The 26,817-nt window shown below is 43.3% G+C and overlaps 1 protein-coding gene across 1 annotated transcript in view; it reads right to left on the reverse strand.

Moving 5' to 3' along the window:
• Positions 1–1,076: 1,076 nt before the first annotated feature.
• Positions 1,077–26,817, reverse strand: part of ENO4 (enolase 4) — a gene marked incomplete at both ends in the record, with an annotated part of 29,676 nt that continues 3,935 nt past the window's right edge. The window contains 15 exon segments of the mRNA XM_084244584.1: positions 1,077–1,151; positions 1,155–1,183; positions 1,186–1,258; positions 1,260–1,382; positions 1,898–1,965; positions 3,334–3,529; positions 4,818–4,943; positions 7,077–7,244; positions 9,472–9,528; positions 11,921–11,974; positions 13,946–14,077; positions 14,175–14,344; positions 16,135–16,274; positions 17,910–18,100; positions 25,632–25,760. Of these exon segments, the coding sequence (XP_084100710.1) occupies positions 1,077–1,151; positions 1,155–1,183; positions 1,186–1,258; positions 1,260–1,382; positions 1,898–1,965; positions 3,334–3,529; positions 4,818–4,943; positions 7,077–7,244; positions 9,472–9,528; positions 11,921–11,974; positions 13,946–14,077; positions 14,175–14,344; positions 16,135–16,274; positions 17,910–18,100; positions 25,632–25,760 (1,731 nt within the window).

The following is a 26,817-nucleotide window of genomic DNA, read 5'->3' on the forward strand; positions in this document are numbered from 1 at the left end:
TCCTTTAATGTTTACTGACCACTGTGAATGCTAGAGATTCTCATTAACCTGCTAATATGCTCCTGAATGCTTAGAACCTGTGCTATCCATGGGAGGGGCTGGGCCTCTGGTCACAAGAGTGCTTTTTGATGCCCTGAAGCAGCTGTTTCCCTTGTGGTGAAGTTTGACTGGAATGTCATAGGTCATTTAAGGGACCTAAGGCTTTCACATGGCAAGATGTCATAAAAAAATGATCAGGCCATGTGAAGGAACTCTAGAATATCTATTTGTGAAAAATAAGCCCATATGTAACACACTAAACAATACAACACAATACTGCCCTTTGTTTGCATGACACGGAAAGTCACGGGTTTTTTTTTTATGCATCTAAGGATGTGTTTCATTGCATATGTTAAACATGATAAATTTATAGTCACAATTTGTACTGGACTCTTTTATGCATAACTGAGTTGCAAAGTAAGATGGCGCCCTTGTTTTCATCTCCAGTAATTGGCATGCTCCAAATATATTCTATAATATATATATCTCATTTAATAGATTTCATTTATAGCATCCAGGAATATTTAATATCCTAATTGTCAACACTGCTTAAGTAACATGTACTTTTTTTTCAGTGTATTGTTTCAGTCTATTCTAAGATATATGCACAAACTAGTTTCAGTATTACAATGATAATAACTATTCCTGTCTTGAACTATCTCTGTGAGCTGTTTACCTACTTTTGGCCCTCACAGTCAGTAATGTAAAGTAAAAATGCACATTTGGGGGTATTTCTCTCTAATTAGCCAATACACAAAGTGTTTCAACCCAGGCAAATTTATAAAGGTTTGATTTCATAAATGTTCAGTTTATTTCTCTAAACCATAGTACAAGCTCTTGCAACATTAAAATTAAATGCTGCCTATTTGTCAGAAGCAAAAAAAAAAAAAAAAAATGTTTCCAAGAGCCTTCAGGAAAAAAATCAGGAGAAACCCCTAAGTATAATTTGGACCATAACAAAAGGAAGGCTTGGAGATTCCTATCAATTAATTCTATTGAAAAGCATCATGCTGTCTATTCACAAGGGCTTTAAACATTCAGGTAAATACATAATCCATTAAGACAACAATGTACATTGTGGCAAATGCCATCCTAGTTTTGTCAGCACTTATTCATAGTCTTTGGATTCCCCTGCCCTCCTGCTGGGGGCTTCTATGCCCCCTCTTCCAATCTTTGTTCTCTTATTCATGGCTAAGTAAAAACAAAACAAGAAAGCAGCGCATACCCAGTGTTTTATTCTGGACAAGTTCTTCCTCTATAGTAAGAAGGCGGTTGTACTTAGTCACCCGCTCGCCTCGAGAAAGACCTCCCAACTTGACAAACCGGACGCCGAGTCCAGTGGCCTGAAGGGAGGAAATAACTTACTTTAATGGGGAAGCCATGTCTTGCTAAGTCATAATTCTCTCGGGAGGAAAGACACGGTCACTCTGTGCTGTTTTGGTTTTTCTCCTGTAACTTAGTTTTCTCTCTTTACGTAAGTGGCCTGCTTTCAAGCCCGGAGTGGCAGAAAGTAAAGATACGGTGTGACTGTACTGCAGATGCTTTACTCGTCAGGTCAGCTGCTGATTTTAGCTAAGAACATTCTGGCCTTTCTCACTTCATTTTAGGAGGTAAGATTGCAAGAGCACACCCCCGTCATTTAAGTGGGCTCATCATTCTCCCCGGACTTCAATTTTTCTTCTTTTTTAAAGTTCAAAGATTAGCTCTTTGCAAAAGGTAGCTGTCTGGCAGGAAGCAAGTCTATTTCATAAAAGGTTACATGACTTTCTCCACCAAAGACTGCATTTCTCTGAAATACCAATTCGTGATAAAAGCAGTGTTTTGGCAATTCTGCAATTGACCAGCTTTCAGCACTTACCAAATCGACAAGGCTGTCATCAGACGATTCTCCTTCTGTGCTTCCAAAGATGGTGATGCGCCTTTTACCTTTAAGCAGAGGCAATTTTTTTAGTTCATGTGGTATAGGAATGGCATGCATATATTTGCCTCTGGGAGCAACATGTAAAATTTGCCAGAGATTTAAAACCTTCCTATAAAGAGTCAATGATTAGGCCACTAAGAATTCTAATCCAAACATCTGCATTTTTATTACCCTGGTTTTATCTGTTTAGCCCTTTCTGGTGTCTTTGATGCTAAATACTAAATGAATGCCAAGCTTCATCAAGTTGATTATGAGATGCACCATTAATACCACCAAACGGGGCAAGTGTTCAACCAGACTGACATATTCATAAGACAAAGCTGTGTGATGGGATCAATTCCATCCATGTTCAATGTAGAAAAAATGTGCATCTTTGAGTCAATACGTGGTCAGTGTAAAGGGATTGGAGGAGGAAGTTGGCGCCTGAGTAATGGATTTCACAGTTCAGCTCACAGACTTATTCAAGGGAATCTATCATCCTAGATGTTTACTTGTTAGAAGAGCAGTCTGAGTAATATTTTCTCAGTCATTTGAGGCTTGCAAAACCTCTTGAAATTTGCTAGTCTGCAAACAGAACAGGCCAAATGGGGTGGGGTATGTCTGAGAAGAGGTACAGCAGCAACAAGAAGTTAACAACAGGCCTGCTGAGAGGGAAGCCCAGGAGGAAAGGCCAGGCCCCAGGCCTTCCACCTACAGGCCAGCCCTGCCTGGGCCTTACTGGCAGGCTGCAGGCAAGGAACCACAAGGCATTTCGCTCCATCCTCCAGCACACCCAGGCCTCTGCTGCCAGTCAACTCTGGATCCTGCTCCAGTTCTGAGACTAGCCTTCAGCCTCATTCCTGAGACCCGCTCATGACATTTATGTGTCAGGAGCTGTACGTAAGTAAACAAGACTCCCATGGACGTGCAGGAGTGTGCCATGGTGGGGGGAGGGGGGAATACCAGACATTCAGTAATGGTGCAAGTGGCTGGTGCTTCAAAGAGAAACTATAATCTGCTATGAGAAAGGTTCAGAGCAACCAGAGAGGACCAGGGAGGCAGGGGAGGAATGTGTACTTGGAGAGGTTTCACCTAGGACAGGAGGCCCTGAAGGAAGAGTTACCCATGCAAAGGGTGCAGGGCAAAGAATTCTGGCTGAAACAAAAGCATGTTCAAAGACCTCAGGGTGGTAAAGAGTCGAAACTTTCTGAGAAATTAAAAAAGGCCATTGTGGGCAAGTGGGACCCCAGGTGTCATGTGATGCTGATAGGGCAGTGACCTTAGCCACCTTGTACAGCAGGGATGATCTGGACTAGGGCTGTTCGAGGGACATCGTGAAGTCAATCAACAAATTCAGTTCATTCCCTGTCTTTCCGATTTGTACATTTACTCACTGTCAATAAGGTTGCTTATTTCCACCAAGTCCGACATCGTAGTTTGATTTGTGTGTCTTATGATCAGCCCGCTGGACTTGGGGGTGCTGATGTTTCCATCCTCAAGAAGTTTGGAAATACTTTTGGATGCAGTCTCTGCGATGATATGGCACCTGGAGCCAAGGGCGTTGTAGATGCTTTCCCACTGCTCAGCGTCCTGGGTGAACATCGGAAGCTTATCGTTATGATATGTTGAACATAATCACAGAGCCACAGGAATCACATAGCAGCGATCAAAGCCATCTACCTTTCTAAAATACACCATCCAGTCTTCTGCATCTGTGGCTGAATGAAGCCTGAACGACAGCCACACAAATTAACAAGCTTGGTGGAACAGAAACGTCAAGTGATGACATTTGAGCTTAAAGATCTGGTGAATTAAATGTTAGTAAACATTAAATGCTATTTTCCACATTAAGTCTGGAGTTCCTGAAATGGAGGCTGTTCCCATCAACTGTGTTATCCATGATGCTGGTGAAGACTGGCTGGTCACAAGATTTTACTGTTATTTCTGGTATATAGCTAAAAGAAATGAATCTGCCAGGATTCTTGGTCCTCATTCACAACACCATGTTTTACTGATGAAACCACCAAATGAAACAAAATGCTTCTTATTTTTAAAATGAGGGTAGACAAAGTCTCAGGCATTGTGCTTTTAAGCTGTCCCATTAAAATAGAATGATCAAGAGTGTCATCCCACACTCAGAGTGGCTGAGGCCAGGACAGGTTTCAGGAGACAGGCCTGGAAGGTTAAAGAACTGAGCTCCTGTGGCATCTCCCCCAAAGAAGAGGGATTGAGCTCCTGGGACTGTAAAAGAGACCCAGAACTCTTCTTGACACCCCCACCCCTCATGTAAACAGTTATCTCAAAGAGGCCATCTGTTCTGTTTATCTGTTTGGTATGTTGAATGGATCTCCAGTTCATAAACTCAGGAATTGCAGTTTGGGAGTTTAGGTGGCTCAGGAAGAAAGCTGGTCTCCCAGGTATGTCCACAGCTCTTGTTAGGTGCCCTTGTTTCAACAGGTCCCCAGCCTCAGTATCACAAATGTTTCAAGACAGCTTTGTTACTTTTATGCCTATATAGAAACCGTATTTAGGTTCAAAAGCATTTGGCCTAGTTGAAGTCCTGTTTCCAGGAGCACTTGAAAATGATATGTGATTAACCTATTGAGGCACCAACTGGCACAGCAGGCTCGGCTTCCATCCGTTCCGCGGCTCGTAAACAGGCAGGTACTCCTGAAGTGCCCGGGGAGTAGCTTGTTTCATTCTGTGGACGGGCACACTCCTACGTAATTGTGTTTACGCTATTCATTTGCTTAGTAAGTGCCTTTTCTCACAGATGCCGGAATAAATCAACTCAGCCCCAGCGCAAATTACAACACATTTCCAATGACAGGTCCAAACAATAAGGTTTTATTATAAAATTCAAGGTGCGTTCTGTTACCTCCTTCCTGAAAGGATCAATTAAGGCGATAATGGAGGGGAACTTGTTGAGCAGATCCGTGTACAGCTCCACCATCTCAGCCGCCGATTTGTACGTCCCCGTCATCACTTCATACTTTCCTTTACTCTGAGAAGTGAAAGGAAGATATTAAAGAACAAATCGTACATTCCTCAAATGTTAAATGTGTGGCTAAAATTCGATGTCATTCACTTCACACAGAAGATCAAAACATGCGCTTTGGGCCACATTCACAGGAGAACTCTTGGCATTTTACTGTCACTGTGAACTTGAGAAACAGAGTCTGCATTCCTCCTGGTGCCACACACAGCTCTGGCCGCTGCTGCAGAGGGAGCCTTTGCACGAGAAGCCAAGTGCAAGTACAGAGTGCGAGGGAGTCCCTTCTTGGGTTTATGATGTGGAGCCGGAGACCTGACTGCCTGGGTGGATGGACAATAACATTCCTAAAACAAGCAGACTGGCCATGCAACCCTCCCACCGGCTTTCACCTTACAGTGAACAAGCACCTGTCTCCACCTCTGTGTCTATTCTAAGATTCGAAAGGCATGTTAGGTGTCAGGGAGCCTGACAACCAATGTGAAATGTAAAGTGATTCATGTGAAGGTGCCTCTTCCCCTGGGAGCACGTCACGACCGTACAACCCCACTCACCTGGTGTCTGGAAACCCCCCCCAAGTCACAAAGTACATAAGTGAACAGGCTGGAGGACCTAGCGTGGTCTCTGCAAAACAGAGCACCCTGACCTCCAGATCTGTATTGTGGGTGGCATGTGGATGGCACCCGGGACACCAGGGGCCACGAGGATGTTGCCACAGGACAGAATGGCCGCTCATTAACCAGCCTTCTTGTGCTGCCGCTAACTGAATGGACTCCACTGGCACTGAGCAGTTTCCTCAGAAGTCCGCGGTTGCCAGGATTTGATATTTTTCCCACATCAAAAAGCAGCAGGAACTTTCAATTTCCATAATGCTAAGTTTTAGAGTCCTATCTTGTCAATGAGGAAATGCCAATGACTTTGAAATAACATTATTGTAAGAATTATCTGATGTCAAGCTGGCACATTTTACTGAATAGCAGCAACCCTTCCCCGTTCTAGTTAGCACAAGCAGTCAGTATAGCCACAGTTCTTGGTATATGTTCCTGATGAAAACATGCAATTATTTTCCTTAATGGTATGCTTCAGAACCAGTCATTATGTAAAAAAAAATGGGAAATTACATTAAACATTCTTTTGTGAGCTTAGTTTCTTTAGAAAAGGCAAAGAACATTTAGAAATCAGCTGAAACTAGGGTTCTTATATACCACTCAAATTTACCTTTGACATTGAAAGTTAGAACAGCAAATCAAACAGAACCCTATTTTGGTCATGGCCCTTGAATTTGACATCAATTACCAAGTCCCCATAAATGCAAGTCAGTATGCTGGGCACTTTGGACTCAGCATTTGTGTATTTGAAAGTAGAAAGTGTGACTATGTGTTTAAGACTGAAAATTCCTAATAGCTTCCCTAACGAACCAGTTTCCCAAGTTTAAAGATGAATTGCTGGCTAATTGCCCTGAGGAAATAAGGACTGCAACTTTTTTTTTTTTAATCAACCTGTTTTCTATTCTTTCCTTTTAAAATAACTCCCTACCCAGGGGTGGGGGGGTGGTCCCCAGTGAAATGTCAACACTGAAACTGACCTCCTATCCTAGGCTGTAGCTTATAAAATTATATTGTGATGGGCTTACCTGGATAAAGGCATATTCTCCATAAACTCCAATAACTTGGGAATAGTCTTTTATTTAAAATGGGAGTCACAGCAAAAACTCCAAGAACTGTGTGTCTAGAAGTCATATCAAGTCACAGTTACAACTAATATACTTTCACGTTTGACAAATTCAGCTTCTACCAACGAAATGGCTGTGTGAACTCAGCAAGACATGCCAGTTTGTTTGTTCAATTATTTTTCAATAGCTCTCATGATTGCAAGGTAAGCAACCCATTCTGTTCATTTTTGGTACAGAATTTCTACATAAAATTACTATGACATTTCCGTTATTTGAAAGAGCATGGTTATGTTAGCCTCTGCTCTTCAGCTGACTCAGTTTTCTTAAATCCATTTGTATATGGGTCCCTCAAACAATACTAAATTTTAAAAAATAGGGTGTTTGGAAAATATACTGGTAAGCTCTTCTTTTGGGTTCTATTATGAACACAATGGTACCGCTCCCCAAAGTGAAAATTCTGGAGTGAAACTTACATAGTCCATCAACTCGTGGGCAGCACAGTTGATGGCAAGATGCAGGTTCGTCCCCAGTTCAAGCCCCAGGTTGGCACAGATTCCTTGTATGAGGAGTAATGGCTGCTCTATGGTGTCGTAGTTAATGGTTAGACAGCCAAGATGGGACATCTTCCCAGTGATCAGCTGCTGCAAGGTCAAAAGGAACGGCATGTGTAAATATCCCACATTGCGGTTCTTGGTGCTTCTGTGTAGACATATTTTATATCCAGTCAGAGTTCTCTAAAGATGACGTCCCCTGATTCTCAATCCTACTTCCAGGGTCCACTCATCTCTGCATCCCTTTGGGCACATGATGGCCCTGTGATATCTGGAAGGAATACTCCCAAGTTTTCCTAGTTTGACCTAGGAGGACATATTTCTCTCTTAGTGTACCTCTGTTTCTCTTTATTGGCTCTGCTGCAATAGGTGGACTAACCTGCACCACTGCCACCCTGTCAGTGAATCTCCAGGCTGACCCTGTCAATTTCTGGCCTTGCCTGTCTTTGACTCTGTCTATCTCCATCAAACCTGCTCTTTTCTATGTTCCATTTTACTTTAGAATGTACCTGTTGGAACTTAAAAGTCTAACCTCCTTGCAGGAAAAGTGTTACTTTAAAAAGCTAAAAGGATGGATTTCAGTGGAAGAAGACTTGAGGACCCAAGTGAGCACAAGGAAAGGCATCTATACCCTTCTCGTTCAAGGTCAGCCTTGAGGTGACCATATTACCATCAATCTTGAATATGCAATCATAAGTTGAAGAAATATCAGTAATTTTGAGGGTGTAAGAGGGTGTGTGTGTGTTTATCAGATTCAAGGGCAAATATAAACCTTGGTATAAATGTCCCATTTTTTATTGGTGAAAGCACTAATTAGTTATAAGAACGATCCAATGTTTTTAATGTCAATTTCCTTTACTTGGCAAAGGAATAGTTGGGGACATTTTTGTGACTCAATTGAGTCACACACAGTCTTTAAACTGAAAGCATCACTGGATGTATACTAAATGTTAAGCACTATACTTAGCACTTCATATAAAGTAAATACATCTATTCCTTCTGTCCACCCAGGAAGCAGCAACTGTTTCAGAAAGACAGAAATAACTTGGAACAGATAATAACCCAGCCATCGTAACTGCAGACTCCAGTTCTGGGATGGCTGCCTTTCTAGATTCTATCATCTAACCTGTTTCTAGTAAGAAAAAAAAGAAAGAAAAAGATATAGTAGAAGTAAAGTTGATCACAGGCAGGGCTGGTCTTGGCTGAGTTTCTCAGGACACGTACACAGCCTGCTGGGGTACGGGCACAGCTCTGAGGCCTGGTGGCTTGTCTCCATCCCCTCTTCTTTTTCACGTTAGGGCGGTGCTCACCCCCCCAGACTAGGTGTCCAGTATTCTCCTTCCTTCTGATTTAGGCACATAGTTCTCCCATTTTTGACGAGGCCTCAAAGTCCTCTCCTTCCAGTCCCTCCTGCTCGTGACTTCAGCCGACTCAGGGCCCTGATGTCAAGGCAGGCCTGGTGATGGCAGGGCCCTGGAGCAGGTGCTGCACTGGGCAGAGGCTTCATCCTTTCCTGTTGTCTCCAGGGTTCTTGTTGGTTGTCCTAACTATGTCACTCTAAGTTGAGACATAGAGTAAGGTGTCCAGCAGATGTTCCAGTAACACCAGTTCATTCTAACGCCAGTGAGTAAAACTCAATCCTAGTCAACGTGAATCAACATTATTCAAGAATCTGCTTTTGTTATAAGGTGCTTTGCTTAAAGTCACAGTTTTTAAGAGCCTATAGAAGATGTGAAGTGCAGACACAGACTTACTCCATCTCTCAGAGTCACCACAGTCACTGGCTAATTAAATTCAGCTCCTCCCTCCTCAAAGCTCTGGCCGCAGTGTGGCCAGTTCTCACAAGGAAAATGGAGGCTGACCCTCCTGGCAAAATCTGAGCTCCAATGCAGTTCCTTGGAATGGTGTGTCAGTAGCTTTTGGAGACCAGATGAAAGGAATGGCCATTTTTTTGTGTCTTTTCCTCCTCTCTTTGGTGGTAGTACAATTAAAATCTAAAACATCCTATAAGCCTTTCCGTCATCAGGAAACTTCAACCTCCCAAACACTTCATCTCTAGGGTAATCCAGTGTAATCCTATTACTCAGTTGTCCAGACAACTGCTGGCAGAGATGGCCAGGCAGCCTGCTGCCAGGGAGGAGGGCGTAGAATGCTATCAGCTCGGGACCCCTGGCTTCCTGCTGTTAGAACAGATCAGCGTACAATTTCATTTGTGTTAGTCCCAGTGGCTGGAGCAAAATAACATGGGAGAGGAAAAGGGACAGGGAATATATCAGCAAAGTTGTCACATAGGTGTCTGGTAAACACATGTACTCACTTGACCTCGTTTGCCTCCATTATGCCCTTTTTTCGTCTCTACTTTGGGAGGAGGGGGCTGTGGGACAGAAGATGAAGACATGTCACTTGGGATTTTCAAGTCCTGTCTGTGGCTGACAACAGAGCTCCAGGTCCTCTGGCCTGTCCCCTGCTCTGGGGCCTCGCAAGTGGCACTGAACAATCTCTCCCTCTCTCCTGCCCTCCCTCCCTCCCCTGCCCCCCACTCCCCCCCCAGAGATGGTGCCTGCCACCCCCACTATTATAAACCACAAATTATTTCTCAGACTCAGGCATGTGTTCCCTTTAGTGCATCCTTATACTCTGCCTCCAACCACAAAGGTGGATGTGTGTGTGTGTGTGTGTGTGTATACGTGCGCACGTGTGTGTTCATGCACTTCTACTCATAGAAATAAGTACAGTCACTCATCTTCTGAGCACATGTGTGAGCCAAACTTGTTTTTATAGGAGGTTACCAAGTCCCTCCTCGCTCTCCAGTATAACAGCACTGTGAGGCCTGTATTTATGGGCCCCACGCCCTGTTTTGCACATTCTCAGAGTACAAACACTTTCCCCTGCAGGTGGGATCTGACCTTTGGCCAAGAGCCACTCACCCTGGTGAATCTGCCTGTGTGACATCACTGGAGAAGAAAAGCATAGACGTCCCAGTTTGCTTTTCATCTCAGTGACGTTAGGGCCCCAGCTTGCGTGGCCTTTGTACAGGATGCACCTCAATACCAGCATCTGCCTCCCCAGGAGCTGGGCTGCGTTTCAGGAGCTGCCATAGTTCACATTGGTCAGCCCACGGTGGTGATCCTGTTTCTGTCACTGGGATCTGGTAGAAGGGACATACTTGGGAAGCGAATGGACGTGCTGGGCGGGGAGGTGCAGGCAAACCTGGCCTTGTGTCTGAGAGCGCAGTCTAGTGAGAGGAACTGGTGGAATTCAGATTCTTCCCAGAGGAAGTGGGGTGATGGGAGAGCGAGGGAAGGGGACTCTGAAGAAGCTGAGACTTGGGGGTAAGTGGGTAAAAAGAAGCACCTGTGTGCCCAGCACCCAGGGAACATGGTCTTGCAGAAGCAGCCTGAGAGCAAAAAGCAATGCCTTAAAGCAAGGTTCCCATGGTTGATATTTGGCTGGAGACCCCTTTGCTCTGGAGGGCTGCATGTTGTGGGGTGTCTAGCAGCATCCCTGAACTCCGCTTACTAGATGCCAGCAACCGTCACTCCAAGCTGAGACCACCCAAGATGTCTTCCGGCATTGTCAAAAACCCCTTGGGTGAAATCTCTGCCCATCCAGTTGAGCATCACTGCCTTAAAGAACAGATGGAAACATTTTGCCACATCAAAATTTTAAAAAGAAAAGGATCCCTATGACTCCAAAAAACACAGTTAAAAGGCAGGCAGCATGAGAGAGGGGGACGTGTGTAACACTTAGAATGGAATGAGCTTTTTCATAAGAACGAGATGTCAGAAAGGACGAACACATCAACAAAAAGGGCAAAGATGCAAAGCAATCTGCAGAGTGATTTGTGCACAAATTTTATATTTTAAACCCAAAACATACCATCTGTTGGTGCGCCTGTCTGTCGGTATAAATACAAAAGAAAGGCTGGAAGTCACTCACTGCATTTCTAAAAGCGGCTACAGCCAGAGAAGATGGGGGTAGGGAGTGAATGGGGTGGGGCAGGTAAGTAGCTCTACCAGTATTTGAATTTATACATTCATGAACTACTGGTAAAATGGAAAAATTGACAAACATCCGAAAGTTCTGACGATTGCAGAAATCTCAACTGGAATGTCCGGTCATTTTTAGCTGGATTCTGTACTTCTGCTCTCACCACACGCCCTGTGCATTCTCACTGGTGGGCCTGCTGGGCCCTGAGTGCTGTGTGATTCCTCTCCTTGAGCCTCACGGCCCCCGGGGATTGGGCCTTTCTCATGCCCATTCTATAGCTGAGGAACCTATGGCACAGAGATTTTGTAAAGTCACATAGCTGGCAAACGGCAGTTCAGAGTGCAAGGTCAGGGTGCATTTGCCCATGTCTGACTCTTGTCCTGCACTGTGAGTCCCCTTCGAGGCCTGCTAACCCAGGGGCCCATGTCTGCCCCAACACTGTATTCTAAGCTGGCGCAAGTCTGCGCCTTGACCGTTATACCAAACTTCCCTTTGTATCGGGCCAAATCCTTCCTTTGCAAATCCTAAGGGGTGATCTTAGCATAGAGGCAGCTGTCTTAGAAATCAAGATGAGATTGTTAAGTATTATTAGAAACTAGGTCCACAGCCTCTGAGAGAACATGCAAGCTTAGCTCATGTGGGAAACTCAAAGCAAGTGAATACACTTTCCATCCTGGTCAGAACAATATTGACTTATTCCCATAATGAACGCTACATTGGACACGAGAAGGTATATAAGCATTAGGAATGAGAAACCATTCATTCTCTTTACTTACCATTTCAATTGTTTTGTTAATCTGTTTCTGAATTTCCAGAAGCATCTCCACACCCTGGAAGTAGAACAACCATGATTCCCACAAGTACAATGGAGAAAGTTTAAACATAAAAACTTATACCACACATGGTTATTTCTAACTCAGATTTTGTAGGGTCCCTGATAAGGCATCCCGGTGAATGGACAAAACCAGCTTAAATGTTAATCTTAGCCCTCAGTTTTTATTAGTTGAATATGAAAGAGTTTCTTCTTCTTCAGGGTCCTCCCTTCATTGTTCAAGGCTGATCAGTTTAGTTGGTGGGTATTAGGTTAACCTCCCTTTCTTCCACTCTGAACCAACTTTCTTGCGAAGCATGTCAGGGATTACCAAAGGATTCTGAATCAAAGTGTTTGAATTTGTGTAAATCCTCTTTCACTTAAAAAATAGAAGAGTGTATTCTGAGGAAGCTGGGATCTGGTCAGGCAGAAGGAACGGCATGCCGAATGCTCTGGCATCCAAATAGCACAGCCCATAGGAACGAGAGGAGAGGAGGGCCTGGCACCAGGAGCTGAGCAGCGTCTGGCAGATGGGGAGCCAGATACGAATCTAGTTTTTCACATTGATAAATTATGAAGTAATGCCTAGTCTCTTTTTTAAAAGAATTTATCATGAAGAAATCATTTGGAGATTTCAAAAAATGATTTTCATTAGCTTAGATAACATATCATTCAATTTATCACCAGAGAAGATGTCGCTTCCTATACTTTTGTCTGAGCACATTCTCTATATGACATGAACATTTAGTTCCCCCTAATGTCTAATGGGCAGAAGATTTCATGAAGATTGAAAGAAGCCTATTGAATTACTCAGGCCTCTGAAGCACAGCAGGGACAATCAGCATGCCTATGGGTAGTAAAAATAAGACTAAGGACGCCTTCATTCCGTGGCCCATAAATATGCACTAACCTAGTTTGTGTTCCAGGCAATCTGCTGACCCTCGAGTTCTTACTTAATGGAATGGGCTTTTAGGCAATTGCCAATTCCCTCCTGTTGCTGCCTCAGGGTGCAGACTGTTAACTAAAGCTTTCTCAACGCCCCCAAATGATACCTTCAGGCACCAGGTGGGCGGCTCTGGCCCAGAGCTTCTCTCTGTGTTGGCATGAGTTCATGCTTTAATGAATCAGAGATCTGAGGTGGTCTAACTGTGTTCACTCCTGACTCTTCACACACTGTGAGTGGAAACACAGACTGGTCCAGTCCCAGTGGAAAACAGTACAGAGATTTGTCAAAATACTAAACCAGATCTACATACAATCCAGCATCTCCACTCTTAGGTATCTACCTGGTGAAAGCAAAAACGTTAATTCAAAGGGATATGTGCACTTCTACGTTCATCGTAGCACTATTTGCAATAGCCAAGTTATGGAAACAACCTAAGTGCAGATGAGAGGATTTAAGAGATGTGGTCTATATACACTATGGAATACTACTCAGCGAGTAAGAAGAAATCTGGCCCTTTGCAAGAGCATGGAGGGAACAGGATGGGATGCTGCTAGTGAAATAAGTCAGAAGGAGAAAGGCAAACACTGGATAATTTCACTCCTGTGTGGCATACAGAGAAACAAAACCAGGGAACAGACAAAACCAAACCAATTTTGACTTCAGAACTGAGGCTACCAGATTGGGAGGGGTAGCGGGGAGACACAGAGGGAGAAGAAGACCCATGGACTATGGTGGAGGATGTGGGTGCCTTGGTGGTGTGCTGGATAAAGTCACATACATCTGAGAGGTGTGCGCCTATACCGCTGAATCAAAAGCAGCGTTGTTAACCAGTGTTGCCTCAGTGAATATATAACGAATTGCTCCCTTCACTTTGAGATCTTGCTTTCTTCCCACTTTCCCTGATTTTCCAAAACACTTTCTTCTCACTTTATATCTAATTCCCTCTCCCTTGGTGTCCTAAGCCTTGGGGACTTACACTGAAAACCATAGTTTTTAGGGGACTATATATTTTTAGACAACATAGTTTGGGATAAAGTAAGGTACTTGTTTAGCTGATAATCCAGGATGGGGAATGCAGATCAGCTCCTTCATCAAATTCAGCTTCCCGGGGGATGACTTCCCACAGCTGACCAAAGACACCATCGCCAGAGGCACTGTGAGCTCTGCAGGCGGCTCCTGCAGGAGGGTGAGCGCGGGGTGTGAGGGGCAGAGCTCCTTAGTGAGGGGGTGCTCGTGCGCCCTCTTCCCAGTAGCAGAAGAGAAAGCTACCAACCTGCGGGCACTTGAGTGAAGCAATGTGGAGGTACAGAGGCATCTCGTCCAGGATGGCACCGGCTTTGGCGGCTGCGAGTGACACGGCGCCAATGGCCATGCTCCCACACAGCACCGGCTCGGTGGGCTCCGCGGGCAAGATGGGCTTCTCCACAAAAGAGTCCTTCATTCCTGGAGAGAGAAATTTTTTTTAAGTTTATTTATTTATTTATTTATTCATTTATTCATTTATTCACTTATTTATTTATTTTTTGTTTTTTCACACCAGAACCAGGGTACAGGCCAGATGCGCAGAAGAGTGAGAGAAATCACCAGAGACAGAGCGGGGAACAGACATTTTGCTCAAAGACTCACTTCTGGGAAATTTGGCTGCAATAAAACATTTTTTCAGTGCTTTACTTACAGATGTGAAGGCTCAGGAAAACAACAACAACAAAACAAACAAACAAAAAACGGGGTGCGGGATGAGGGCTGCAAACTGAGGCGGAACAACATGCTCTCCATCTCAACCCCCAGGAAGGTTTTGTGCGCTGTCACAGCTCAAACACCAAAGCTCAAACACCTCTTAGTCATGGAGTTTGCCTCGCTCTCTGAGTTTTAGGACATTGACTACTAAGTCCAGAGACAATCCTATGAGGTAGTACCCTCATCCCACATTCACCTACAAGGAAACTGGGGCTTGCAGAAATGAAAAGAAGCGCCCAATACCTCACAGAAAATGAACAGAGGGAGGATGGAGCCCGACTCGGACCTCCAGAGCTGTGCTTTTCCATATCCTGCCTGCTCTGGCAAACGTGACTTCCTGTTGAGTATCTCTTCATGTGCCCATCTACCTAGTCATCTTTCTGGCCAACCCCAACCCAATGTCTTTTTCTATCAGAAGTGCCTGCCAGACCCAGCACCCACCCAGGGTCCTCCCCATCTCTCACTCAGGCTGCTCATGTACCAGAGTCCATCATCTGCCCCCAGTGCCTTCTTGTCCTCTCCTTCCCCACAGCTACTAGCCTGGTGAAGTAGGTAAGTGGAATAAGCACCTCGTACATGATAAATGTTTAGCAAATGACTATCCCCTTCTTTTAAGTTCCAGGTTCTGTCAACAGCGACCACCGAATGAACATCCCTGGTCTCCAGCTCTAGTGAAGCGGTGGCAGTGCCCACCCTCTGACAGACTGGTCTCAGATGATACTTCAGCCTTGGGAAGCTCCACTGTGCTCCCAGGGTGTCAGCATCTGAATCTGTGAGTTAGGAGACCTTGTCTCCATGGTCTCTTTGGTCCCTTTCTGGTTCTGGAGTGTTCTTATTCAATGGAAGCTCCATTGTGGGGGACACTTAGTTTGCACCTGGCATTGTGTGAGGCACTGTGATGTTAAATTGAGAGCATGTTCTAGGTGGACAGACATACAAGACACTGTTGCAATACGAGCATCATCTCCATAAGGAACATGCTGGAGGGGCTGAGGTTAGCAATGTGGTGAAAGGCATGGAGAAAGGGGCTGTGATAGCTTTGATTACTTGCTTTAAAATAGCAAAGTTTTCAAAAGAAAGTTTTTTTAATATGTTACATAGGACTAAGAAATATTTGTTATCTATATCAAAGGATATCGTTGATCTTTAAAATATGGAGTGGCTTTTCGATGAGCTAATGGAAAATCTGAATTGCACCTAGAGGTTCCCTGTGCCACTTTCCCCTTCCCCACCACTGGCAGTGCCACTGTTCAGTGCACTTGGGTAAGTTCTCAAGTCTGGGTGAGAGAACTTTTCATCTTACCACTAAAAATGGAGGGTGGATGGGGTGAACCCTGTTTGCCCAGTGTGGTGGCTTCAGGCAGGGAGCTGGCAGAAAGATGGATGGCACCTGGTGGGAGCCCAACCTCATTCTGTGGCAAAGTGAGTCTACCTGGAAAAGGCAGCCCAGCTGCGCCACCAGCTTCTTCCCCACACATGCATGAGAAGCCACTGACCTGCCTTTTGTCCTTTCTTTTTGGCTGGAGGTGGAGGTGGAGGGGGTGGGGTCTGAGAAACAGGCACCATTGAATCTTCCAGGTTCTTTTCCAAGTCTCTTCTCTCCTGGTCTTCTTGTACTTTATTTTCAAAGAACATCCTTAAGGACAAGAAAACATGACTTCACTATGGGTCATTTAGGAACATCGCTTGTAATTCTGGTTATGTTTTAGAGCTGACCCTAACATTTAAGACCTAATAATAAAGTCTGCTTTTTAATGACTTCAGAACAAGTTATCTTCCACTTCCCATATCAAAAAATGATGATGCTCTTATAAGCCATGTTTAAGAGCGGAAATAAAGTTTGGCTTGAAAATAAATGTTTCAAGATTTCAGGTACTCATGTTTAAAATTCTTTGAGCCTAATTGTATTTTTAAAGTAAAAATTGAAAATGTAATTTGACTGAAGGCTAATGGATTTTCGTTCAGAATAAGTGATCATCAGAAACAAAATGAATTAAGAATAGTGAAATATAGCATTATGTACAGAACTTTTTGAGTGGGAGGGGGAATCTTAAAATGAGGAGTTAAGAAATGCTTTGGGAAGGCCCACTTAGTTACATCTAGATAAGATTGCAGTCTCCCTGAATAAGAAGAGACCAAAAGCTTCCAATGTGGTGGGGGGGGGGGCAGAGAAAAGAAAATGAAGAAAACAAAAAACAAAGTCATGGGAGCCTGATTTCCCTTAGAATGATTAATAATCCAAATGCCGGAGGAGCAGTACCTTTAAAATACTGAGAGAACCAGATTTCAAATGAGATTTCTATACTCAGCTAAACTGTCAGCCTTTGGCATGATGTGCTTCCATTTCCATGCATGTAAGAACTCCAAACTTTATATCCACATGCCCTTCCTCATCCTTACTTTTAAAGGACGTCATCCAACAAGTTAAGAAGAGGAAGAGATGGAATCCAGGAAACAGGAGAACAATGAGGACTATTTTATGGCTTCTCTGTGTTAAGTCTAGAGAGGAACCAGTCCATATGGGAGGCTTGGGGAGAGAAAAGTCAAGGGAAAAAGGAATGTAATAGAATGTATGACTGAACACTTGGGAGAAAAACTAAGGAAATGATAATAGCAGGTAAAACAAACAAAACACAAACAAAAAAGGAAGAAGTGCAATATCATTCAGTAACTTCAAGAAAGCCAAAAACCAGTCTAAAAAGTTTTCTTTTACAAAGGTCATGAAATAACTGGTGCGAACTAAAATGTGATGCTGTGCACAATTAAGCATGTGAGGGTACAGCATTGGACGTGCACAAGAGAAAAAGCAATGCCAGTCAGTCCAGACTTGACTGGGCGAGCCTCACACAGTCCAGTAAACACTTCCTGAGTCACCTGTGGACAGGCCCGGAAGACTTGTTGTGTCTGGAGGGCAGAATATAAGCTCCATGCACTGTGACTCTATATCAGGATGCGAGGAGCTCAAAGGTGGCTTGTGAGGAAGTGGGGAGAGGGAAAGGATGTCATCTAGATTCTGAATTTCATCCTTTTCTTGAGAAATTTGACTGCGTCCTAAGTACAAAAGGAGGCCAGCAGGTCTTAGGTAGCCTTACACAGTGAAAATTTAGTAGCAGGGTTCTCAGAGGGAAAACCAACTTCTCATGCTCAATTGTGCTTCTTAAGTGACTTCTCAATCTGTGCCCCTAGAGACAACACATCTGCTGGACTGGCAGCTGAAATGGCAAGAACATGTCTATTTATGCTGACACCTATTTCTAAGTGGAGGGTTTACCTGAGCATCTGGTCCACCTCGGCCTGGTTGGAGGGGGCTATACCCTGAAGCTGCTCGGTGAGGGCCCCATTTACCCACTGCACAGCCATGCTCACGGCCTGGGACCTCTCTGCTTCCTCCACCTCGGCTGCCTCTGAGGAAGCGTTCTCGTGGACTTTGAAATGAGTCCCGATCACCACAGAACATATGTTCTGAAAACAATACAAGCAATGATACAAATGTTTTACATTTCCCCTACTTCTTGCAGAAAATAGGAAACTGAATTAATTTAGCTTTTAACATGCATGATATTTTATCACCGATTTCAAAGGGAAAACGAGAATATATAATTTTCTTTGAGATATTTTTATCTGCTGAAAACACTGTGGAATCCAACGTCAAGGAACATTTAAAATTATTACCTTGTGAAAATATCCTTATAAAAACCTTACATTGAACTTCATTTTCATCACTCCTTCTCAAAGGATACAGATTAATCCTGCTTATTTTCTTCCCAGAGATTGTAGCAAAATTATTGCTAGCAAAAATGTAGCAATTTAAAGTTTAAATTATTAAAATGAATTTTCTTTTTGTAGAACAATCTACATATCTACAAATCTATGTAAATCTTTACACAAATACAGGAATATATAAACCTCTCTGTAGATTTGTAGAACTCACCATATTTCTTTTTTTTTTTTTTTTTTTTATAAATTTTATTGTTATATTCCCCATACAATTGCAGCCCCCCATTCTGACCCCAATCCCTCCCCTCCCGCCCCCGCCCCCCTAAAAGTGTCTCTGGTTCATAGTTTTTTGTTGATTTCGATTTTCACTTTCTTATAGTTATTCATTTTCCTGGTCCCTTATTTAAGTTTTCTAGATTCCTGCTATGAGTGAGACCATCCGGTATTTTTCTTTTTCTTTTTGGCTTATTTCGCTGAGCATGATCCCTTCCAGCGCCATCCATGTTGCAGCAAATTGCATGTGTTTATCTTTTTTGAATGCTGAGTAATATTCCATGGTATATATGTACCACATCTTCTTGATCCAGTCATCTATTTTTGGGCATTTGGGTTGTTTCCAAAGCTTAGCTATTGTAAACAGTGCTGCTATAAACATAGGGGTGCAGGTGTTCTTTGGAATTGATGTTTCTGTGTCCTTTGGGTAAATACCTAGGAGTGGAATTGCTGGGTCATATGGAAGCTCTATGTTTAGTAGGTCCAGAAATCTCCACACAGCTTTCCACAGTGGTTGGACCAGTTTGCACTCCCACCAACAGTGCAGAAGAGTTCCTTTTTCTCCACACCCTCGCCAACATTTGTTGTTGCTAGTTTTTTTAATATGTGCCATTCTCACTGGTGTAAGATGGTATCTCATGGTAGTTTTGATTTGCATTTCCCTGATGACAAGTGATGTTGAACATTTTTTCATATGCCTGTTGGCCATTTGCATTTCCTCTTCAGAGAAGTTTCTTTTAAGCTCTTCTGCCCATTTTTTGACTGGATTATTTTCTTTGTTGTTGTTGAGTCTCATCAGCTCTTTGCAGATTTTTGTGATCAGTCCTTTATCATTAGTGTTGGGTGCAAAAATGTTCTCCCAGTTGGTGGGGTTTCTCTTTGTTTTTGTTATTGTCTCTTTTGCTGTGCAAAAGCTCTTTAATTTGATATAGTCCCAGCTGTTTATCTTTGCCTTCACTATCACTGCTTTGGGTGATGTGTCTGTAAAGATGTCTTTGATGTGCAAATCACGTAGTGTTTCGCCTATATTTCCTTCTATATATTTTATGGTTTCAGGTCTTATGTCTAGTTCTTTAATCCATTTTGAGTTGATTTTTGTGTATGGTGTGAGGTGGTGGTCAAGCTTCATTCTTTTGCATGTAGCGACCCAGTTTTCCCAGCACCATTTATTGAACAAACTTTCTTTGCTCCAATGCATAGTCTTTGCTCCTTTGTCAAAGATTAGTTGACCATAAATCTGTGGGTTTATTTCTGGATTTTCTATTCGATTCCATTGGTCTGTATGTCTGTTCTTGTTCCAATACCATGCAGTTTTGATGATTATGGCTTTGTAGTATAGTTTGAAGTCTGGGAGTCTGATGCCTCCATTCCCTTCTTTTTTTTTCAGGAGAGCTTTGGCTATTCGGGGTTTTTTGTGATTCCATATGAATTTCATCAATAATTGTTCTATTTCTTTGAAGAATGACATTGAAATTTTGATTGGAATAGCATTGAATCTGTATATTGCTTTTGGAAGGATGGCCATTTTAATAATGTTTATTCTTCCAATCCATGAGCAGGGGATGTCTCTCCATTTCTTTGTGTCTTCTTCTATTTCTTTTAACAGTGTTTTATAGTTTTCTTTGTATAGGTCCTTTACCTCTTTTGTTAGATTTATTCCCAAATATTTGATTTTTTTTGTTTCAATAACAAAAGGGATGGTCTTTTTGATTTCTTCTTCTTCAGATTTATTGTTTGTGTATAGGAAGGCTACTGACTTTTGCGTGTTGATTTTGTATCCTGCCACTTTACTGAACTGATTGATGAGTTGAATTAGCTTTTCTGTGGAGTTTTTGGGGTTCTCTATGTATAATATCATATCGTCTGCAAATAGTGATAGTTTGACTTCTTCTTTTCCTATTTGGATTCCTTGGATGTCTTTCTCTTGTCTTATTGCCCTGGCTAGGACTTCCAGTATTATATTGAAAAGCAATGGTGAGAGTGGACATCCTTGTCTTGTTCCAGATCTTAATGGAATTGCTTTCAGCTTTTCACCATTGAGAATGATACTGGCTGTTGGCTTGTCATAGATGGCCTTTATGATGTTGAGGTATGTTCCTTGTATCCCAAGAATTTCAAGGGCTTTTATCATGAATGGGTGTTGCACTTTGTCGAAAGCTTTCTCAGCATCTATTGATATTATCATATGGTTTTTATATTTCTTTTTGTTGATGTGTTGGATAACGTTGATTGATTTTCGGATGTTAAACCATCCTTGTGCCCCTGGAATGAATCCAACTTGGTCGTGGTGAATTATCTTATGGATACATTGTTGGATTCTGATAGCTAAAATTTTATTGAGGATTTTTGCATCAGTGTTCATTAGGGAGATTGGCCTGTAGTTTTCCTTTTTTGTGTTGTCCTTGTTCGGTTTTGGTATTAGTGTAATGTTGGCTTCATAAAACGTGTTTGGTATTGTCCCTTCCTTCTCAATTTTTTGGAAGAGTTTGTGAAGGATAGGCACTAATTCGTCTCTGAATGTTTGGTAGAATTCATTTGTAAATCCATCAGGTCCTGGGCTTTTGTTTTTGGGGAGGTTTTTGATTACCATTTCAATTTCGCTAATTGTAATTGGTCTGTTTAGGTGTTCTATTTCTTCTTTATCTAGCTTTGTGTGATTGTAGAGTTGTAGGAATTTGTCCATCTCCTCTAGATTGTTAAACTTGTTTCCATATAACTGTTCATAGTAGTTACTGATTATTCTTTTGATTTCTGCTGTGTCCGTTGTGATTTCTCCTCTTTCATTGATGATCCTGTTTATTTGTGCTTTCTCCCTTTTTTCCTTTGTGAGCCTGGCTAGGGGTTTGTCTATTTTATTGATTTTTTCAAAGAACCAGCTCTTGGTTTCATTGATCTTTTGGATTGTTTTTTTAGTTTCAATTTCATTTATTTCTGCTTTGGTTTTTATTATTTCTTTTCTTCTACTGGTTTTGGGGTTTTTTTGTTGTTCTTTTTCTAGATCTTTGAGCTTCGAGATTAGGTTGTTTCTTTGCGTTCTTTCTTGTTTCTTGATGTGAGCTTCTATTGCTATATATTTTCCTCTTATTACTGCTTTTGCTGCATCCCATACATTTAGGATATTGGTGTCCTCCTTGTCGTTCAATTCAAAAAATTTTTTAATTTCTTCTTTGATCTCCTCATTAGTCCAATGGTCTTCCAGTAGTGTGGTTTTTAATCTCCATGAGGTAGGAAAGTTCCTTGCCTTCTTTTTATGGTTTATTTCTAGTTTGATGCCTTCATGGTCAGAAAAGATGGTTGATATGATTTCAATCTTGGTGTATCTGTTGATGTTTGTCTTGTGCCCCAGTATGTGATCGATCCTGGAGAATGATCCGTGTGCGCTTGAGAAAAATGTGTACTCCGTTTTTTTGGGGTTTAGTGTTCTATAGATGTCTGTTAAGCCCAATTGCTCTAGGTCTTTATTTAGAGCTTTGGTTTCTTTACTTATTTTTTGTCTTGTTGATCTATCCATTGTTGATAGTGGTGTGTTGAAGTCTCCCACTACGTATGTGTTTTCTCTGATGTCTGTTTTCAGAGAGGACAACAGTTGTCTGATATATTTTGGTGCTCCTTCGTTTGGTGAGTATATGTTAATGAGTGTTATTTCTTCTTGAAGTATTGTCCCCTTGATCATAATGTAGTGACCATTGGGGTCTCTTTTTATCTTTTTGAGTTTGAAATCTGTTTTATCTGATATAAGTATAGCTGTTCCTGCTTTCTTTTTTGGTCCATTTGCTTGTAGGATTGTTTTCCATCCTTTAACTTTGAGCCTATTTTTATCTTTTGTAGCTAAATGTGTTTCCTGGAGACAGCAAAAGGTTGGGTTTTGTTTCTTAATCCAGGCTGCAACTCTGTGTCTTTTTATTGAAGAGTTTAGTCCATTTACATTTAGAGTTAATATTGATATGTTAACATCTGTATTTGCCATTGTGTTTGTCTTTCCTTTGATTTTATTTATTTATTCTTTTAATAACTTTTTTTTTTTTTTGGCCTTCTTTCATTGTTATTCGTCGCTCTGAGGTTCTGGCTTTAGGACTCCTTGTAGTATTTTTTGGAGTGGGGGTTTAGTTGCAATGAAATTCCGGAGTTTCTGTTTGTCTGGGAAGGTCCATATTCTTTCTTCAAAGAGGAAGGAGAGCTTTGCGGGATAGAGTATTCTTGGTTGGCATCTGTTTTCTTGGAGTCTGTTGACTATGTCCCTCCACTCTCTCCTTGCCCGTAGTGTTTCTTCGGAGAAGTCTGATGTCAGCCTGATTGGTTTTCCTTTGAATGTTATCTGTTTCTTCCCTCTTGCCAGCTTCATTATTTTTTCCTTGTCCTGGATTCTTGGGAGCTTTACTATTATGTGTCTTGCTGTATTTTTCCTTTCGTCGTGGAAGTTTGGTGTTCTTCTTGCTTCTTGTATATCAATTTTCAGCTCCTTCTTCACATTTGGGAAGTTCTCTTCAATTATTTCTTTGAATATTTTCTCTGTTCCTACATCTCTCTCCTCTCCTTCTGGTATTCCTATAACTCTTATATTTCCTTTCCTCATGGAGTCAGATAGTTCCCGAAGTCTTTCTTCGTTCTTTTTCCTTCGTACTTCTCTTTCCTTTTCTGTTTTGGTTCTTTTTATTTCTGTGTCTTCAAGATTACTTATTCGTTCTTCCATTTCATCTATTCTGCTTTCATTGCTTTTCCCAGAATTCTTTAGTTCTTCCATTAATTCTTTGATCTCCTGCATTTCTTTTACTTCCCTCTTTAGGGACTCAATTTCTTTCTTCTGACCATTGTTTTCCCTCTCTAGGGACTCAATTGCATTCTTCTGATCGTTGATTATTTTTCCCTTATCATTGTTTTCCTTTATGACTTCTGTCAGTTTTTTAATCACGGCAATTTTAAATTCTCTTTCTGGAAGGCTCAGAAATTCTTCCAAGTTATTGTCGTTGCAATCTGGGGGCTGGCTTTCTTTTTGTGGTGTGCTTTTTCTCTGGAGAGTTGCTAGGTTGCGTGTGGTTCTTCTCCTCCCTACTGTCTGTTTTCTAATTTGCCGTATGCGTTGGGACACTGTGTTGTTGGGACTGGCCGGCATCTTGGGTGGGCTTCTCTGTTCCCCTCTGGTTCTTCCAGGAGTCATCTGTCAGTTTCAAGCAGCCTTTACTGGAGAAAGGTCCCTGTTCTAAAATGCTGATGTGGGGACACACTCCCCTGTGCGCCTGGTCTGCCCCGGCGGTGGGTTCCTGCTCCCCTCTGGGCTTGGACTGCAGGCCAGAGGGGGTCTGGCGTGGGCGAACTTCCCCCGCTCACCTCTGGCTCCTGAGGAAGCCTTCTGCAGGTAGTTTTTACTGAAGAAATGTCCCTGTTCTAAAATGGTTATGTGGGACACACTCCCTGCGCTTCTGGTCTCAGGCACACTCTTCTGCGCGCCTGGTCTGCCCCGGCTGTGGGTGCTCGCTCTCCCTGTGGGCTCAGACTACTTGTTCAGAAGGGGCCCGGTGTGGGCTAACTCCCCAGCTGGCCACTAGCTCCTTCAGTAGCCTGTGCTGGGGTCAAGTCGCTAGGTGGCACCAGAGATCTCTCCTAGAGCCCTTGGGGAGCTGATTTTCCACCCCGTGGGACAGGGAGCAGAGCGGGGATGGTAGGGTACACCTCAACGGCTTTGGGGTGCTGTGTCTGCCTTGTGCCCCACCGTCGTGGGGAACCCACGCCCCTGATTTCGTGCCCCGGGTCTCAGTTCCAAAGCCCTCAGTTCCAGGACGCGGGCTGCAGCCCAGATCAGTGGCGCGGGAATGGCGCCTTTTGAATCCCGCTCCCCTGCCTGGGCGCCTTGTTCCTGCTCACTCAGGGAGGGCCTCCGCCCAGGTCTCAGTTCCAAAGCCCTCAGTTCCAGGATGCAGGCTGTAGCCCAGATCAGTGGCGCGGGAATGGCGCCTTTTGAATCCCGCTCCCCTGCCTGGGCGCCTTGTTCCTGCTCACTCAGGGAGGGCCTCCGCCCGGGTCTCAGTTCCAAAGCCCTCAGTTCCAGGACGCTGTAGCCCAGATCAGTGGCGCGGGAATGGCGCCTTTTGAATCCCGCTCCCCTGCCTGGGCACCTTGTTCCTGCTCACTCAGGGAGGGCCTCCGCCGTCTCCCCGCAAGCCTAGGTCGCAGGCGCAGGGGCCTGGGCAGCTGCAATCCGAGCGCCGCTTTCGCGCAAGCTTACCGGGCGGCCGGGGCTGTGTGCTGGTGCTGGTCTCCTCCTGGTGGGCGGGGCTCTCTTTAATGGCGGCTGGAGCTCACCTCCGCGGCGGATCCTGCAGGGTTCGCCTCAGCTCCCGTTCACGGGGTGTGGTGGCTGAAATAGTTCCTTTCCACTCACAGTCCCGCTTGCTGCATCCGTTTTTCTTGTTGGGCGTTTTGGTTTGTTGTTTCCCTCCTCTCTGCCGGTCGGAGAGTGCCGCCTCTGTGGGCGGGGGAGGGGAGCAGGGTTCTGCGCTTCCCTCCCTTCTCGTCCTCTTTTATGGCAACTTTCTTCTTCGGGCAGTTTGCTGGAGTCGTCCGTTTATCTTCCGTGTCCCAGTTCTCACTGGGACCTGCCGCTTTTCCTCCCTATTAACTTTTTTTAATGGGAGATCTTACTCGCAGCGTCTCCTTGCCGCCATGTTGCTCCGCCCCTCGAACTCACCATATTTCTAATGTCAGAGTTTTGAAACTATGTTTACCTCACTTCCTTTCTCCATCTTGGGTCATCTTTGTCTTAGCATGTCATATTTATACCAAAATTTTAACAAATGATGCCATCATGGTTGAGTGTTTGAGTCATGCTTTTATGTGCATGAGTACCTACAAATTGCATGTGTTTTCCTGTGTATTTTATAAACACAGAATTTCAAAATATTAGCTTTCCACAGTTTAGACAACTAATACTAATAAATTAATGCTAGGCAATTAATGCTAATAAATGAGGCCAGGACAGAGATAAGAACACATATATGCTGCCTCATACCTTGGGGAAATTTTGAATGGTGCAGAATAGTTCCACTTGCAGGGTTGGAAGTGCCAGTCCATCCAGGACACTTTTCCCCACTACTTTGCATATGGTGGGAGGCTTTGCAAGTTTAGAAAAGCAGTTTGCCTTTAAGATACAAACAAAAAAGCACAGATGTCATGTAATCACATCTCACTTATCTTCAAAAGTCATTCATGTACTTTTGAAAGATCAAACATTTACTCTGGTTTCTACTAAACCTCTCCAAGTATCCTCCATGTGCCAGGAGTAGCCTCGCCCTTTCAGACCTACCTTGTCCTCATGTCCCAAGATTTGGACTTAGCCAAGTGTTGGTCTCTGGTAGAATGTGTTATCTTTTGACTGTCAGTAGACAGCCCCATCCATTTCGTCACTTAAAGGCCCTGTGTTACTTTTTAAAAATGTTTTATATTATGTATTTTTTACATCATTTTTCATTTTTGCACAATGTATGCTTTTTCATCTTGGTTATAGTCCTCATACACTTCCTACTCCCCCTTATTTTGACAGTAATCCCTCCTACCTCTCTCCCCGCTCCCCCCTTACTGTGTCTCTGGCTTATAGTTGCTTGTCGATTTTGATTTTTAACTGCCCTTCTCTAGTCAGCCCAATTCCCTAACATCTCCTTCTGTCCAAGGTGCTGAAGTTCATGGTTCTCTACAACACTGTCATGTACTCCAACTGAAGAGATCTTAAGTGGGCCAGTTTTTATTCCTCCAGCAAGGAATCGAGTATTTTAATCATGAAAACTTATGCAGAGGCCACATTTCACTTATCAGTTCATGAATAGAACAATGTGTTCAAAAAGGATTGTTGGAACCTTGGTCATAGCAGTTGCCTTGATGCGTTAAAGCAGGAACCACTTGGAGGTGACCCAAGAAAGAGATGGAAGAAAGATAATGAGACCGAGATGGAAGGCCCATTAAAGGGGCCTGAATGAGAAGATTCAGATGGTGTTTCTACGTAGAGGAGAAGAGGCCAGGGTAGAAGAAGTGGGGGAATCTTCAGTTTGAGCTTTCAGTTCAAAACCTAATGACTTCAACCTACATAAGGGCCATCTAACCCCATCACATGCCACTGAAGAGTGGTGCCCCAGTAGAACTAAAGCAAAGGCCCTTTCATGAGAACCCATGTTTTTGTTTGCATGTTACAAAGTAGATGTCTA

This window comes from Talpa europaea (genome assembly GCF_964194135.1).
Source record: "Talpa europaea genome assembly, chromosome: 10".
NCBI classification, from domain to species: Eukaryota; Metazoa; Chordata; class Mammalia; order Eulipotyphla; family Talpidae; genus Talpa; species Talpa europaea.